The sequence below is a fragment of the Manis pentadactyla genome, chromosome 10, assembly GCF_030020395.1.
Source record: "Manis pentadactyla isolate mManPen7 chromosome 10, mManPen7.hap1, whole genome shotgun sequence".
Taxonomy (NCBI): domain Eukaryota; kingdom Metazoa; phylum Chordata; class Mammalia; order Pholidota; family Manidae; genus Manis; species Manis pentadactyla.
The window spans coordinates 84,882,134-84,900,332 of NC_080028.1; the positions used below are offsets into that span (position 1 = coordinate 84,882,134).

Genomic DNA, 18,199 nt, shown 5'->3' on the forward strand with positions numbered 1-18,199 from the left:
ATGTGCCTGTTGGACATCTGAATTTCTTCTTTGGAGAAGTGTCTGTTCAGATCCTAGACCCATTTTTTAATTGGATTACTTGCTTTTTGTTTGTTGGGGTGCATGAGCTCATTATATATTTTGGATGTCAACCCTTTATTGGATCTGTAATTTATGAATATATTCGCCCATACTATAGGATGCTTTTTTGTTCTATTGATGGTGTCCTTTGCTGTACAGAAGCTTCTCAGCTTGATATAGTCCCACTTATTCATTTTTACTTTTTGTTTCCCTTGCCCAGGGAGATATGTTTATGAAGATGTTGCTCATGTTTATGTCCAAGAGATTTTTGCCTATGTTTTTTCCTCAGAGTTTTATGGTTTCATGACTTACATTCAGGTCTTTGGTCTATTTTGAATTTAATTTAGTGTATGGGGTTAGACAATGGCCCAGTTTCATTTTCTTATATGTACCTGTCCAGTTTTGCCAACACCAGCTGTTGAAGAGGCTATTTCCCCATTGTATGTCCATGACTCCTTTATTGTATATTTATTGACCATATATGTTTGGGTTAATATCTGGAGTCTCTATTCTGTTCCACTGGTCTGTGGGTCTGTTCTTGCACCAGTATCAAATTGTCTTGATTACTGTGGCTTTGTAGTAGAGCTTAAAGTTGGCAAGCAACATCCCCCCTGCTTTGTTTTTCCTTCTCAGGATTGCTTTGGTTATTTGGGGTCTTTTGTGGTTCCATATGAATTTTAGAACTATTGGTTACAGTTCATTGAAGAATGCTCTTGGTATTTTGATAGGGATTGCATTGAATCTGTAGGTTGCTTTAGGCAGGATGGCCATTTTGACAATATTAATTCTTCCTAGCCAAGAGTATGGGATGAGTTTCTATTTGTTAGTGTCCTCTTTAATTTCTCTTAATAGTGTCTTGTAGTTTTCAGGGTATAGGTCTTGCTTGGTTAGGTTTATTTCTAGGTATTTTATTCTTTTTGATGCAATTGTGAATGGAATTGTTTTCCTGATTTCTCTTTCTGCTAGTTCATCATTAGTGTATAGGAAAGCAATAGATTTCTGTGTATTAATTTTGTATCCTGCAACTTTGCTGAATTCAGATATTAGTTCTAGTAGTTTTGGAGTTGAGTCTTTAGGGTTTTTTATGTACAATATCATGTCATCTGCAAATAGTGTTGGTTTGACTTCTTCTTTACCAACCTGGATGCCTTGTATTTCTTTGTTTTGTCTGATTGCCATGGCTAGGACTTCCAGTACTATGTTGAGTAACAGTGGGAAGAGTGGGCATCCCTGTCTTGTTCCCAATCTTAGGTGAAAAGCTTTCAGCTTCTTGCTGTTAAGTATGATGTTGGCTGTGGGTTTGTCATATATTGCCTTTATTATGTTGAGGTACTTGCCCTCTATAGCCATTTTCTTGAGAGTTTTTATCATGAATGCATGTTGAATTTTATCAAATGCTTTTTCAGTGTCTATGGTGATGATCATGTGGTTTTTGTCCTTTTTGGTGATGTGGTGGATGATGTTGATGGATTTTCGAATGTTGTACCATCCTTGCATGACTGAGATGAATCCCACATGATCGTGGTGTATGATCCTCTTGATGTATTTTTTAATTCACTTTGCTAATATTTTGTTGAGTGTTTTTGCATCTATGTTCATCAGGGATATTGGTCTGTAATTTTCTTTTTTTTGTGGGGTCTTTGTCTGGTTTTGGTATTAAGGTGGTGCTGGCTTCATAGAATGAGTTTGGAAGTATTCCCTCCTCTTCTATTTTTTGGAAAACTTTAAGGAGAATGGGTATTATGTCTTCTCTATATGTCTGATAAAATTCAGCGGTGAATCCATCTGGCCCAGAGGTTTTGTTCTTGGGTATTTTTTGATTACTGATTCAATTTCATTGCTGGTAATTGGTCTGTTTAGATTTTCTGTTTCTTCCTGGTTCAGTCTTGGAAGATTGTATTTTTCTAGGAAGTTGTCCATTTCTTCTTGGTTATCCAGTTTGTTAGAATGTAGATTTTAATAGTATTCTCTAATAATTCTTTGTATTTCTGTGGGGTCTGTTGTGACTTTTCCTTTCTCATTTCTGATTCTGTTTATGTGTGTAGATTCTGGCTAGGGTTTTATCTATTTTGTTTATTTTCTCATAGAACCAGCTCTTTGTTTCATTGATTTTTTTCTATTGTTTTATTCTTCCCATTTTTATTTCTTCTCTGATCTTTATTATGTCTCTCTTCTGCTGCCTTTGGGCCTCATTTGTTCTTCTTTTTCCAGTTTCAGTAATTGTGACTTTAGACTATTCATTTGGGATTGTTATTCCTTCTTTAAATAGGCCCGATTGCTATATTGTGGGTTGCCATCCATAGATCATTCTTTTTCTGTGGGAATTGCTTGCCTTCCTTGTTATCTGTGGTGCATACCGCAGCTCACTAAATCTAAACCAAGATCTGTTTCTTGTTATCTCTACCCCCTCATTGCCTGGCACCAGAGACGACTTGCCCCAGCGACCTGGAGGCAATTACATTCCTGTAGTGAAGCATATTAATCATTGTGTCTAGAAACTTGTTAACCCACTCAAGAATGTGATGCCTGATCAATAAATATGAGAGGTGCCTTTCCAGCAACACTCTTGAGCTGGTATGTCTTGAGTCCCCTGGCTGGCCTACTCAGGTCTTCGATATCTCATTGCATCGCCTCCTCTATCTGCGGGCTGGAGACAGAGAGGAGGCCGACAAGTGGCGCCCCAACAGGGACCTGAAAGACGGTCGAAACTCAGGGCGGAGAACCTCCGCTAGGCGGCACTTGCAATTCAAGGGCGGGAAAAAACTCCGAAGATCGTTGATCTGGTAAGATTCCTGGAAAAGCGTATGTAGGGAACAAGATTGAGACGTCAGGGACACTATAATAGGCGAATATGAAAGTAAAGCAGATAAACCAGAGGATTACTTAAAATTACTCCATGCCCTCCTGAAAACACTAGGAGTGAAAACTTCTAAAAAGAACTTTGCTCAACCTCATAAATATATTAAAAAGTATTGTTATCAGTTAACTCCACAGGGAACCCTCAGACAAGCTGATGGGAGTAATGCATTAAGAGATTTCAAAGAGGCTCACAGACGGGGAAACATTATCCCTGTGCCTGTTTGGGTGGATCAATAGCCCCTTAATAAAGAAAAAGTGGCATCCTTACACAAGTTAAAGAACAGCTTCAGCTAAATAGATTAGAATTTTCCACGAGTCCGTGGAATTCCCCTGTATTTGTTATAAAAAAAGAAGCCAGGAAATTAGAGACTCTTACATGACTTAAGGCAAATTAATGCAGTTCTTAAACCTTTACAACAAGGCCTCCCTTTTCTGGCTATGATTCCAAAAGACTGGAATATGGCTATCATTGACCTTAAAGATTGCTTTTTTACCTTGCTCCCCATTCAAAGCAGTCCTCTTAGGCCTGCGTTACTTTCTCCTGTGTAATGTAAATAGAGTCTGTTAAAGTAATCAAGCTGAACCCTCAGATCAATATGTAAATAGCTCTGTTCCATTAACTGCTTTCCTTAGAGGTAGTCCTCCTGGAGCTAAGTATTTCCTTGTCTGCAGCCCCAGGGAAGCAAAACAAGTTTGCGACTCAGATCAAGGCTCTAGTTGCAAAAAGTCACACAGTCCCTGCATTTATAAGACAGGTAGGGGCCTCTCAAGGAATGACTAAAGCTCAGGCAGAAAAAACTAGGAAAACTAACTGGGAGCAATTTGATCCCTAAACTCTAAAATAGATGTATCTTATCTTCTGCACACAAACCTGGCCCCAGTACAAACTCTGATTAGAGAGGCTTGGCCCCTGAAAGAAGTATGCAATATAAAATTATGCAACTAAATATATTTTGCCACAAGGGAAGAAAATATTCAGAAGTCCCATAGACTACTACAATATGGTATTCATTTTCTAAATTTTTTTTTTGGTGAAAATCCGTTCCTATTGGGTTCATTATTATCTTCAAAAATTGGGAAATTTTTAAAGTAGACTCCCTGAAATGGAAGAAATTTATCTTCTGCAATACAGTCTGATTTTTTTTATTTTTATTTTTATTTATTTTTTATTTTTTATTGAAGGGTAATTGACAACAGTATTACATTACATTAGTTTCAGGTGTACAACACAGTGATTCAACATTTATATACATGATAATTCTAGGTACCAGCTATCACCATACCAAGTTGTTACAATATTTTGACTATATTCCTTACGCTATACATTACATCCTGGTTACTTATTTATTTTACAATTGGAAGTGAGTTTATATATATATATATATATATATATATATATTTTTTTTTTTTGTGAGGGCATCTCTCATATTTATTGATCAAATAGTTGTTAACCACAATAAATTTCTGTATAGGGGGGTCAATACTCAATGCACAATCATTAATCCACCCCAAGCCTAATTTTCATCAGTCTCCAATCTTCTGATGCATAACGAACAAATTCTTACATGGAGTACAAATTCTTACATAGTGAATAAGTTACATGGTGAACAGTGCAAGGGCAGTCATCACAGAAGCTTTCGGTTTTGTTCATGCATTATGAACTATACACAGTCAGTTCAAATATGAATATTCATTTGATTTTTAAACTTGATTTATATGTGGATACCACATTTCTCTATTATTATTATTTTTAATAAAATGCTGAAGTGGTAGGTAGATACGAGATAAAGGTAGAAAACAGAGTTTAGTGTTGTAAGAGAGCAAATGTAGATGATCAGGTGTGTGCCTGTAGACTATGTGTTAATCCGAGCTAGATGAGGGCAATAAACATCCATGTATGCAGAAGATTTCTCTCAGAACATGAGGGGGGAGGTTCTAAGCCTCACCTCTGCTGCTCCCCATTTTCTCACCAGATGGCCCCCTGCGACTGTGCCTAATACAGTCTGATTTTAAATAACTGGTGCTAGAATTGTACTTGCATTTTATTTCCAGCCCCCTGGACACACACAATCCCTATCAGTTCAGAGCCTTTATCAGCCCTTTTAGTCTGGGGCCATCTAAACCTTAACCCAGTGATATAAACTGCCCACCCTTAGAGTGTATTCTTGAAAACTGAAGTACTTTTAATCAAGTAAGCTAAAAAGAAAGAAGGCAATTAAATATTAGTAACTCAAATCTTTATATCAATTTGTCTGTTTGTGTATATGTTTTTATATGAAAAGTGTTGCTAACTGTAGTCATTACATCTCAATTTGTATGTGTGTGTCTAAGTGTGTAAATGAAAAATATTTTCCTACCTCCGGATGGTATTAATAAACATTGACTTAAAAGCAAGCGCTTGTGAAAATTGGGCATTCTAAAACTTCCAGAAAATCTAATAAAATATATTAAGCATTAATGCTAATTTAAGTTTAACTGAAGTGGACATGTCCTTATAGTTATCAGCTGCTAAAGTTTACTAAAAGTCATTTAAGTTGATGTTACCTGTTAAACATTTCAAGAAGATGCTTAAAGAAAAGCTTGACTTTGTCTAATGTTTGGTAAAAGTTTTGTAAGTAATCTAGCATGGTTGCTAAAAATAAGTAAACAAGTGTAGCAAATAAACATCTTAATAATAATACTGTATTAATGTATAACAGTGTATATATATGCAAACAGCCTGAGAATTTTTGTGGTAACCAAAATTCTTAAAGTTTGCTAAGTTATATAGACATATTTTGTGCCTAATGAGAAATTGTGCTGTAAAGCACATTTCCAAATATGGTAATATAATACATTCATAGATGTATCAATCTGAAGAATGCTAGTGAAACAGTTTACAGTGGCCTATTTTTCAGTGTTCACTGAAGGTTAAAGTATCTAATGGTTTTAAATTCTAATGAAAACTACTTAATATAATAAGGAAAATATTTCGGTATGCTAAAGATGTGTGTTTTAATAAGAGAAAGTATAAAGAATGGAAATTTGTTTTCCTGAGGGTAAAAGAAGGTAATTGTGGTGGGAATGTAAATTAGTTCAACCATTGTGGAAAGCAGTATGGAGGTTCCTCAAAATGCTCAAAATGGACTTTCCATTTGACCCAGGAATTTACCGTAAGAATGCAGCACTCGAGTTTGAAAAAGACAGATGTACCCCTATGTTTATCGCAGCACTATTTACAATAGCCAAGAAATGGAAGCAATCTAAGTGTCCATTAGTAGATGAATGGGTAAAGAAGATGTGGTACATATACACAATGGAATATTATTCAGCCATAAGAAGAAAACAAATCCTACAATTTGCAGCAACATGGATGGAGCTAGAGAGTATTATGCTCAGTGAAATAAGCCAAGTGGAGAAAGACAAATACCAAATGATTTCACTCATCTGTGGAGTATAAGAACAAAGGAAAAGCTGAAGGAACAAAACAGCAGCAGAATCACAGAACCCAAGAATGGACTAACAGTTACCAAAGGGAAAGGGACTGGGGAGAATGGGAGGGTAGGGAGGGATAAGGACAGGGAAGAAGAAAGGGGGGTATTATGATTAGCATGTATAATGTGGGGGGTGGGGGAAAGGGGAGGGCTGTGCAATACAGAGAAGGCAAGTAGTGATTCTACATCATCTTACTATGCTGATGGACAGTGACTGTAATGGGGTTTGTGGGAGGGACTTGTGGGAGGGGAGAGCCTAGTAAACATAATGTTCTTCATGTAATTGTAGATTAATGATAACAAAATAAAAAAAAAGAAGGTAATTGTTCTAGAGTACAGCTATTTACTTAAAGAGGGACAACACTGAATGTAAAAAGAAAGTTGTAGAAAGCTTGTGGAAAAATTGATATAGTCATGCTATGTGAAATTAAAGCAAGTGAGTCTGGATATCAAGTACACAGAAAAATTAGAATTTTGCTTTCAGTTAAAAAGACAAAGTTTTCTTAAACTGTTAGTCTGCTCTTAAGTTTGAAAGATTGCAAAAGGTTTTCTAATTGTTTTATCAAACCAGTTTCTCATGCTTAAAGTCTCAATGAATTTTTTGAGTATTTAAGAAAATGAGATCTTAATATTAAAAGACCTAAAGTTAAACTTTGCTAACAACTGTGTAAACTTCTGTATCTGCCTTTGAAGTATTTTATTGTCATTCTAGTTAAATAGATAAATATTGCTTCATGGCAACCTATAATCTTATTTAAGCAAATGCCAAAGAAACTTTCTTTTGACAACTTTCCAAAATCAAATTCAAAAAGGTGATTTTACCTCTAGTTAACTCTGATATTTTCCAGAGGGCCCCTGGAACATGTCAGAAGAATTTTTTCTCCTCATCGGGAAAAATGTTTGGCTAATTTGACCTATTTATCTGATATATATTTACCTAGAAAGAACTGTCAAAAGGAATGATTCTAAACTTTGTTACTAAATGTGGTACTGAAATATCCAAATTTTCATATGTCAATTATCTTATGTAAGCTCTCATCAAGTCTTTAAGCATTGTCATTTGTAAGTCTTTTGTCATTTAAAGTCACTGTTTTATTACTCCTAAACTAGTAAAGAACTAGATTTCAGCAGAACAAGTATTGGTAACATAAGATTAAGTAAACTAAAGAAGGTGATTTTGTAGCTTTTTGTTTCAAATGTTGCTGACAAAATGTTTTAAGCTTTTTCTCTTAAGCTGACTGACAATGCTCCAGTTTACCTCTCCTCTACGCTAAAAAAAATTTTCAGCTATATAATATCACTCATAAAACAGGTATTTCATACAATTCTACAGGCCAAGCTCTAATTGAACATCGTCATCTTACTCTTAAGCATTATTTATTAAAACAAAAAGGGGGATTACTGCCCTATATGATAAAATTAACTGCAAATCAATGATTAATACATGCTTTACATATCCTTAATTTTGGTCTTTTAAAGGGTGACAGACAATCAGCTATGGAAGTGCATTTTTCTGACAATATTTCTTTTTCTAAAACAATAGCAGTTCCTGTATGGTGGTTTCCAATAGGTTCTTCACAATGGTATAAAGGTCATATTAAGGTGTGGGGAAAAGGGTTTGTTTGTGTCATTACAGAGGACCAACGCTTGATTTGGCTGCCTAGAAAGCGGATCAAGATACGCTATAAAGAGGAACGCCCAGCAACATCGCCATCTGAGACGGCTGTCCCAGGTGATGTCCCTCAACCGGTTCCATCACTGGAGTGAGGATCCCTCCATGATAATGAAGTTTTTGATTCTAATCTCTATACACATATACATAACCCAGGCCTGTACTATTACTGCTAGTATTAGCAGTCCTCCATACTTCAGCCAGGGAGTAGTACTTCATTGTATCTCCACTTGCTCAATTCCTGTAGGCCCAGTGATTTGGAGAAAGGATAGTAATGAAATATATAGACAGAAAGATGAAGGAAAACTTGGTCGGGATAATGCTACTGATCAGTCTAAAAGAGACAATACCTGCTATGATATTTATAAAACAGTTTTAACTCGGAATGATATTGGCAATTATTCTTGTGAAAAATTCCAGAAGGGAAGCCCTGATCAAATATATAAAAGTAGTTATGTTTATTTGGATATTTCACTAACCCCAGAGAATGAGTATTCTTCACCCAATATGTGGTTGCAATTGGCTAATCAAGGGCTTAACAAGATATCTTTTTGTGTAGCAGGTGATTCCTCTATTAGTGGAAACTTAAGGAAGAATTTGATAGGCATAGGACTCCCTTTTTCAGTGTTTACCAATATTTCTGGAATATTACTTTAGCCCCCAAGATTCTTACTTGAGAAATTCAATTGAATTTACCAGTTAGCACCACTATAGTTTCTAGTTGTATATGTATCAATTGTACTAATACACCTTCTTACTGTAATTCTACTATTCATGTAAAATGACCATATGGATATAAACTCCCAAATGGCTGGGTGTTTTTGTGTGATAACAAAACCTATCAAGCCTTTTCCTCACATTATCAAGGCATTTGTGGTATAGGACATTATTCTCCCAGCCCTTATAGATCATCCTGGATTTAAACACTGAAGAGTGACCTGAGCCCTGCCTACAGATTGTGATGACAACTTGAAATTGTTGGACCCCATTGCCATTGCAGTCGCAGCTGCATTTGTATTGCCTGTACCAGGACTCATTGTAAGAATGCAGAAAGAAATGCCTAAGCTGGCCTGTGCCTACAGCAAGACTACAAATCTGACTGCTTCCATACTGTCAGAACTTAATCAGTAACTTGGAGAAGTTTGAGTAGCAGTGCTCCAGAATCGTGCTACCATAGACTATTTCTTGCTGAAAGAACCTTAAGGCTGTGAACAATTTCCTGGAATGTGTTGTTTTAATATATCTGATTTTTCACAGACAATTCAAAACCAGTTGGATGATGTTCACCATATTGTTGTTAAGTTTTCACAATTACCTGGATTACCTGATTGGTTCTGTTGGTTTCACTGGCTATAGCCAATACTTGTAGGCCTACTTCTTTTATGCATTTGCCTTCTCATTTTAGTAACATGGGTGCACCATCTAATTGCTGACTTAATAAAGCCAATTCATGCATATGCTATATTTCAAGAAGTCATGGAAAAAATTAATAATTGCATGTTATTTTCTTGAGAGTCCGTGTGACAGATCACTGTATATTTTTAAATTCCACAGCAATTAAGGGGATGATGAAGTGTTTGCATAAATCTTTTGTATGCCTCTTTGCTCTATCGCATTTACTCCCTGTATGGCCCCAAGAGATGGCTGGCTAGCCAGAGATGGGTAAGATTCCTCATGGGAGAAACAACCTAAGACAGGCACAGTTGCAGGGGCCCACGGTCAAGAGATGAGGGCATCAACTGAGGCATGGCTTAGCACCTCGCCCCCCCCAATGAGGCATTTCTTGTTGCCCCTTTTCTTTACCAAGCAGCGGTGGAATAATGGACTTCTCTTCCTTTTTGATTTAAAAATGGGGGAAGTGTGGGTTGCCATCCATAGATCATTCTGTTTCTATGGGAATTGTTTGCCTTCCTTGTTATCTGTGGTGCATGCTGCAGGTCACTAAATCTAAACCGAGATCTGTTTCTTGTTATCTCTACCCCCTCATTGCCTGGCACCAGGGATGACTTGCCCCAGCGACCTGGAGGCAATTACATTCCTGTAGTAAAGCATGTTAATCACTGTTTCTAGAAACTTGTTAACCCACTCAAGAATGTGATGCCTGATCAATAAATATGAGAGGTACCTTTCCAGCACCACTCTTGAGCTGGTATGCCTTGAGTCCCCTGGCTGGCCTACTCAGGTCTTCGATATCTCATCACGTCACCTCCTTTATCTGTGGGTTGGAGATGGGGAGGAGCCGACACTATATACTTTCCTCTTAGAACTGCCTTCACTGTGTCCCACAGAAGTTGGGGCTTTGTTCTATTGTTGTCATTTGTCTCCAGGTATTGTTTAATCTCTGTTTTAATTTGCTCATTGATCCATTGATTATTTAGGAGCATGCTGTTAAGCCTCCATGTGTTTGTGAGCCTTTTTGTTTTCTTTGTACAATTTATTTCTAGTTTTATACCTTTGTGATCTGAGAAGTTGGTTGGTAGAATTTCAATCCTTTTGAATTTACTGAGGCTCTTTTTGTGGTCTAGTTCCATGTGCACTTAAGAAGAATGTATATCCTGCTGGTTTTGGGTGTAGAGTTCTGTAGATGTCTGTTAGGTCCATCTGTTCTAGTGTGTTGTTCAGTGCCTTTGTGTCTTTACTTATTTTCTGTCTGGTGGATCTGTCCTTTGGAGTGGGTTGAGTGTTGTAATCTCCTAGAATGAATGCATTGCATTCTATTTCCCCTTTAATTCTGTTAGTATTTGTTTCACATATGTCGATGCTCCTGTGTTGGGTGCATATATATTTATAATGGTTATATCCTCTTGTTGGACTGAGCCCTTTATCATTATGTAATGTCCTTCTTTATCTCTTGTTACTTTCTTTGTTTTGAAGTCTATTTTGTCTGATACAAGTACTGCAACACCTGCTTTTTTCTCCCTATTGTTTGCATGAAATTTCTTTTTCCATCCCTTCACTTTTAGTCTGTGTATGTGTTTGGGTTTGAGGTGAGTTTCTTGTAAGCATCATATAGATGGGTCTTCCTTTTTCATGGATTCTATTACTCTGTGTCTTTTGATTGGTACATTCTGTCCATTTACGTTTAGGGTGATTATCAAAAGATATGTACTTATTGCCTTTGCAGGCTTTGGACTCATGGTTACCAAAGGTTCAAGGGTAGCTTCTTTTCTGTCTAACCATCTATCTTAACTCTTTTATTAAGCTATTATAAACACAGTCTGATGATTCTTTATTTATCTCCCTTTTTATTCTTCCTCCTCCACTCTTTGTATGTTAGGTATTTTATTCTGTACTCTTTTGCATTTCCTTTCACTGCTTTTATGAATAGTTTATTTTATTTTCTGTCTTTGGTTAGTGTTTCGTTGGTCTGCTTTCTTTGTTGTGATTTTATTTTCTCTGGTGACATCTATTTAGCCTTAGGAGTGCTTCCATCTAGAGCAGTCCCTTTAAAATATCCTGTAGAGGTGGTTTGTGGGGGCAAATTCCCTCAACTTTTGCTTATCTGGGAATTGCTTATTTATACTAGAAAGCCCAGATACAAACCCAAGCATACATGGTCAATTAGTATATGATAAAGGAGCCATGGACATACAATTGAGAAATGACAGCATCTTCAACAGCTGGTGTTTTCAAAACTGGACAGATACATGCAAGAGAATGAAACTGGATTATTATCTATCCCCATACACAAAAGTAAACTCAAAATGGGTCAAAGACCTGAATGTAAGTCATGAAACCACAGAACTCTTAGAAGAAAACATAGGCAAAAATATCTTGACTATAAACATGAGCAACTTTTTCCTGAACCCATCCCCTCGGGCAAGGGAAACAAAAGCAAAAATGAAGAAATGGGACTACATCAAGCTATAAAGCTTCTGTACTGTAAAGTGCACCATCAGCAGAACAAAAAGGCATCCTACAGTATGGGAAATATATTTGTAAAGACATATCCAACAAGGAGTTATCATCCAAAATATATAAAGAACTCACATGCCTCAACACCCAAAAAGCAAATAACCCTATTAAAAAATGGGCAGCAGATATGAACAAACAGTTCTCCAAAGAAGAAATTCTGATGGCCTGAACAGGCACATGAAAAGATGCTCCACATCAATAATTATCAGGGAAATGCAAATTAAAACCACAGTGTGATAACACTTCACACCAGTTAGGATGGTCAACATAGAAAAGACTAGGGACAACAAATGTTGGCAAGTATATGGAGAAAGGGGAACCCTCCTATGCTGCTGGTAGGAATGTAAACTAGTTCAACTGTTGTGGAAAGCAGTATGGAGGTTCCTCAAAAAACTAAAAATAGAAATACCATTTGACCCAGGAATTCCACTTCTAGGAATTTACCCAAAGCAAACAACTTCTCAGATTCATAAAGACATATGCACCCCTGTGTTTATCACAGCACTATTTACAATAGCCAAGATATGGAAGCAACCTAAGTGTCCATCATTAGATGAATAGATAAAGATGTGGTACATATACACAATGGAATACTATTCATCCATAAAAAAGAAACAAATCCTACCATTTGCAACAGCATGGATGGAGCTAGATGGTATGCTCAGTGAAGTAAGTCAGGCAGATAAAGACAAGTACCAAATGATTTCCCTCATTTGTGGAGTATAACAACGAAGCAAAACCGAAGGATCAAAATAGCAGCAGACTCTCAGACTCCAAGAAGGGATTTGTGGTGGGAATGTAAACTAGTTCAACCATTGTGGAAAGCAGTATGGAGGGGAGGGGTGGTGGGGAGGGGGAAGGGGATTGTGGGGTATCATGGTTGGTGCACATGATGCGTGTGGGGTCACTGGGAAGGCAGCATAGCTCAGAGAAGATAAATACGGACTTTGTGGCATCTTACTACACTGATGGACAGTGACTGCAATGGGGTATGGGGGAAACTCAATACTCAATAATAAGGGTGAATGTAATAACCACATTGTTATTCTTGTGAAACCTTAATAAGAGTGTATGTCAATGGTACCTTAATAAAAATAAATAAATAAATAAACACACAATCTTCTTGTCATTGCCCACAAAACTCTGTAGATCGGGCCCCAGCCTATCTCTCAGACTTCACCCCTAATATTCATCCTCTCACTCCCCCAACTAGAACCTAAGCTCCAGGAGGAAAAGAACTTTTTCTTCTTTTCTCTTTTTTTTGGGCACTGATTTATTCCCAGTGCCATATACCAGTGCCTGGCACTAGGTAGGTGCCAGATACCTATTTGTGGAATGAATGAATTTATTTTCCAAATAGCCCTTGTAAGATAGTGTTATTTTTATTTCTCCTTCATGAGAAGGAAACTGAGGCTTATATATGTGAAGTGACTTTACCAAGGTTACAGAACTGAAATGTGAAAATTTATACATTCATTTATTCATTCAACAAATAGTAAGCAGCTACTACTCTTCTAGCACTGAGGCAGGACTCAAATGTGATGCTAATGATTTTAGAACTACACCATCTTATTTTTTATTTTTTAAATAATTATAAAAATAATAGAAAGATACATTCTCGCTGTAAAAGAATTCATCAAACAACAATACAGATAGATAAGGTCAAAGTCTCTTTTGACATCACTTTCCATTTTCCAACAAATACGAACAAATCTCCAGAAGTAAACATTGCTTAGCATTCTACACACACACACACACACACACACACACACACACACACACACACACAGAAAGAGATAAATATATGATTTTATATTTAATCTTCATTTCCATAGTCCCATACTCACAGCCTCTAGTAACCTGCTCTAACTATAGTTGATATAACTTGTGTTAGAGAGCTTTTGTCTTAGAGAGCTTTTCATATTGGCATATATGTGTCTACCTCATTTATTTTAATAGCTGCATGTCATGAATTTCCCATAATTTCTTCTTTTATAGTAACTCAAGTTTGGGTTGTTTCTGTCTTTTCATTAGTGCAAACTGGTATAACTTCCCTTGTACAGAACTTTCTGTGTATTGAATATGAATATTTCTTTAAAATAGTCTGGAACAGAATTGTAGGGTTGAAATGTATGTATTTTAAGTTGAACAAGTATTGTCAAATTATCTGTCTAAAAAACTGTACCAATTTACGCTCCAACAGTGTATGAAAATGCTTATTGTAATCAAGATATGTATTTCCATTATTTAAAAAAGTTCTATTAGGCACTGTTGCATTTTAATCTCCTCTCTTGTATTCTGATTCCAGGTAACCACTGATCTGCTTTCTGTCATTATAGATTATTTTTGCCTATTCTAGAATCTTATAGAAATGGAATTACACTGTATATAATATTTCATGTCTGCCTTCTTTTGCTCAGTGTAATGATTTTGAGATTCATCTATGTTGTCATAAATACCATTAATCTGTTCCTTTTACTGCTTGAGTAGTATTCTATTATATGAATACACCACAATTTGTATAGCCATTCACTGGTTATTGCACATTTGTTTCTAATTTTTGGTTATTATGAATAAAGTTGCAATGGACATTTGCATTTGATGTAAGTATTTTAAGTATTTTTGTAGACATGTATGTGCATTTCTCATGAATACCTAGGAGTGGATTTGCTGTGTCATGTGGTAAGTGTATGTTGAACTTTATAGGAAATTACCAAGTTGTTTTCCAAAGTGGTCGTACCATTTTACATTCCCACTAGCAATGTATGGGAATTCTAGTTGTCTCCTATCTTCACCAACTGCAGTCTTCCAAAATTTTAGTCATTGTAGTGGACATGTAGTAATATCATGTTGCCACTTGAATGTGCATTTCCTTTAATGTTGAATATATTTTCATATGCTTATTGACTATTTGTGTTATCTTCTTTGTGAAGTGCATGTTCCAATCTTTGGCTGTTGAAAAAACTGAGTTGTCATATTAGTGAACTATAAGAGTTTATTATAAATTCTGTATACATGTTCTTTGTCAGGTTATATTTCAATTTTTTCTCCTAGTGGCAACAAATATTTCCTACCCTAGATAAATGAAAATCTGTTCACACAAACATCTGTTCACAAATATTTATAATAGCTCTATTCATGCTTGCCAAAAACTACAAACAATCCTTATGTCCTTCAGTGGTGAATGAATAAACAAACTACAGTGCATCCATGTGATGCACACTCAGCAATGAAAATGAAGAATTTACTGCTACTTGCAACAACTTGGATGAACCTTAAGTCATTCTCAGTGGTAAACAGCACATGATTACATTATGGGACATCCTCAAAAATACCAAACTGTAGTGAACAGATCAGTGGTTGGCAGGGTTTAGGGATGGGAGTGGAGGTGACTACAGAGGAGTATCATGAAGGGGTTTTTTGAGTTGATGGAAGTGTTCCGTATCCTGATTGTGGTGGCAGTTACATGAATTTAAATATTAAAATGAATAAATTGTACGCCAGAAAGAAGTCAGTTTTCCTGTATGTTAATTAAGAAAATGCTATAAACAACAACAACAAAAAACAATCAACAAAGCCTCTGTGAGTGTATAGGTTTCCTATGATTGTTAGTTTTTGAATGGAGAAAGATGTGATAGGAAATACATCTTTAAAGCTGGTTACTCTTTGGGGGGGAAATGATAGTTTTGTTTCACTTATTTCAATTAATATGTGGATTTTAAAATTTGAAAAGAATCTATTAAAAATAGAAAACAGTAGGAAAATATTTAAAAAGAAGAAAAAACATATTTTCACTTTGTTGGGTACCTGATGATAAGGTAGAGAACAAGACAAATGTGTCTCCATTCTTGTGGAGTGCAGCCTGGTAGAGTTCAGTGCCTACTCTATTATATGAGATGGCTGGCTCATCTGAAAAAATATGGCTATTATTAGTACTGCCTAATAGGATTTTAAAATAAGGATAAATACCTTAATACATGCTTGAAACAGTGCCTGGCACAAATGCTAATTGTAATGTAAGCTGCTATTGATATGTCATATATGAATTGGGAGAATAATTACCACAATATTTTTGTGATGATTTGAAAGTGCTTGTTATGCAAAGACAAATACCTTACGATTTCACTTATATGTGGAATTTAAAAAACAAAACAAATGAACAAACAAAAACGGAGAGAGACATAAACTCAGAAACCAGACTAGTGGTTGCCATAAGCGAGGAGGGTGGTGAGATGAGTGAAACAGGTGAAGGGGATAAAGAGGTACAAATTTTTAATTGTAAAATAAATTAGTCACAGGGATTAAAGTATAGCATAGGGAATATAGTCAGTAATATTCTAATATCTTTATATGTTGACAGATGGCAACTACACTTACCATGGTATTTAGTAATGTAGGTAATTGTTAGATCACTTTGTTTACACCTGACATCAGTATAATGTATATCAATAATATTTCAATTTAAAAAGTGCTTGTCATGTAATGGGGTCAGTTAATGTTAGTTTTGTTAGTATTTGGAGCCTGGACACTGGGATATGGGGCAGAGAGCAAAGATCTGTACTTGGTTTGGTTTTCTGGGACCCCTGCTTATCTCCTTTTCTTGAATTTGTTATCTTTTAACTTCAGGGAAACCTCTCCTTCCTTCCCCTCCCCTGGTTGACATATCTCCCTCCCTCAGAACCTAATGCAGGGCGTTTTCCCTCTTAGGTTGACACTTGACTCCACACCTACATCTAGCTTGGCACAGAGGGACAAACATACCCTGAAAACTGTGGGTGAGACATCCATAGAACTGTTGGACCTGAAGGTGAGCCAACCTGGGAGAAACATGATCTCAGAGCAAGGCAGGCTTTGAAAGGTGTTCAAGGGGAGGTGGTCTTGCAGAGCATTAAGGATCTTTAAGGGGAGTGTGGAAAATACCAAGAGATGAGGGAAAAGGATACTTAAATTCTACCTCTTTCTCTAACCAGGCAGATGGCCCTTCTGCAGACCAATAAGGATCTCATTTCCACAGGAATGAAGGAATTTAATGTTCTGCTGAATCAGCAGGTAAGCCCAGGCCCTATGTTTCAAAGGACATGTCTAGAGGATTGGGGGGCAGTGGGTGAGGGCAGAGAAGAGATAATAATTTGGAGCTGGGAGAGAAATGGTGGAGCTGATGGAAACAGCTAGAGAGAGACAGGGAATGCAAATCAGAGAAAAGAGGAAGTTTGAGTTTGTGGGTTACTCTTGAATCATATTGTTGATGATATTTCCTATCCCCCAGGTTTTTCCTGATCCTCCTGTCCCTGAAGAAGCTATGGTGACCATGGTGGATGATTGGGTGAACTTCTACATCAACTATTACAGGCAGCAGGTAGTGGGGGAGCAGCAAGAGCAGGACAGGGTTCTGCAGGAACTTCAACAAGAGCTAAATACTCTGTCTTCCCCTTTCCTGGCCAAATACAGGGCCTTCCTGCAGTCCTTGTGAGCACCCAAATCACTGACTTTCTCCTAGCCAAGAGACCTAGGCCTGCAACTCTAAGAAATCCTTAAATCCTGTTTCTGTGTTCTTCAGGTCCTCAGCCTCTTCTCCTTCATGGTGTTATTCTACCTTGACACCTCAATAAAGACCAATGTTGGTTTTGCTGGTATTCTTGGCTCTTTTGCTCTTCTTTCATTGTTTCCTGACTTATGGAGGCACTTGATCCCTTTTCCTTCAACCTTGATTCCTAGATGTGATCTTGGAAATTTAATTCCTTAGAGCAGAGGTTAACAGTATCACTGTTGAAGTATCACTGTGATTTAGAGTTGGAAGCGATCTTGTGAATGATTCAGCACATCCCTTGTTTTCCAGACAGGAAAACCTTTCCTTCCCTCCTCCTTCAGACCCAGTTCCCAAGATTAGGAAACAGAGATTCCTGACCACCTTGCTGTTGCCCCTACCTGTCATTCCCACACTAGACCCCATTTCTCTTCTTCCTCTAGACTGTAACCCTCCTTGTTTTAGGACTCTGGAATGGAATCAGGGCTGGTCCAGGCTCACGAGCTTTTAAAAATTGAAATGAAAGTGTTAGAATGAGGAGGGGCCACCTGGCTGCACATCTCTACCTAAAGCCTTGGGTCACAGGGGAAGTCTCCCAGGACAGGAGTGGTGGGCCTGGGAGGAGGGGCTCTGAAAAGATGCTGCAGGTGTGGTGTGTAAACCCTGTTTAATCTGGGTCCTGCACCTGTGCTGTAC

The 18,199-nt window shown here is 37.1% G+C and overlaps 1 protein-coding gene across 5 annotated transcripts in view; it reads left to right on the plus strand.

Annotated features, from left to right (window-relative positions):
- The window catches only part of AHSP (alpha hemoglobin stabilizing protein), a 28,918-nt gene extending 11,312 nt beyond the window's left edge, over nucleotides 1-17,606 (plus strand). For 3 of the 5 annotated variants that reach the window (XM_036896760.2, XM_036896761.2, XM_057487178.1), the window contains 3 exons: nucleotides 16,687-16,786; nucleotides 16,950-17,028; nucleotides 17,246-17,606. In XM_036896760.2, coding sequence (XP_036752655.2) covers nucleotides 16,954-17,028; nucleotides 17,246-17,449 — 279 coding nt within the window. In that variant the 5' untranslated portion in view covers nucleotides 16,687-16,786; nucleotides 16,950-16,953 and the 3' untranslated portion in view covers nucleotides 17,450-17,606. Of the gene's footprint in view, nucleotides 1-2,621; nucleotides 2,844-16,686; nucleotides 16,838-16,949; nucleotides 17,029-17,245 lie in introns of those variants that run through there. The other 2 variants (XM_036896762.2, XM_036896763.2) reach the window with 2 other exon arrangements.
- Nucleotides 17,607-18,199: the final 593 nt, after the last annotated feature.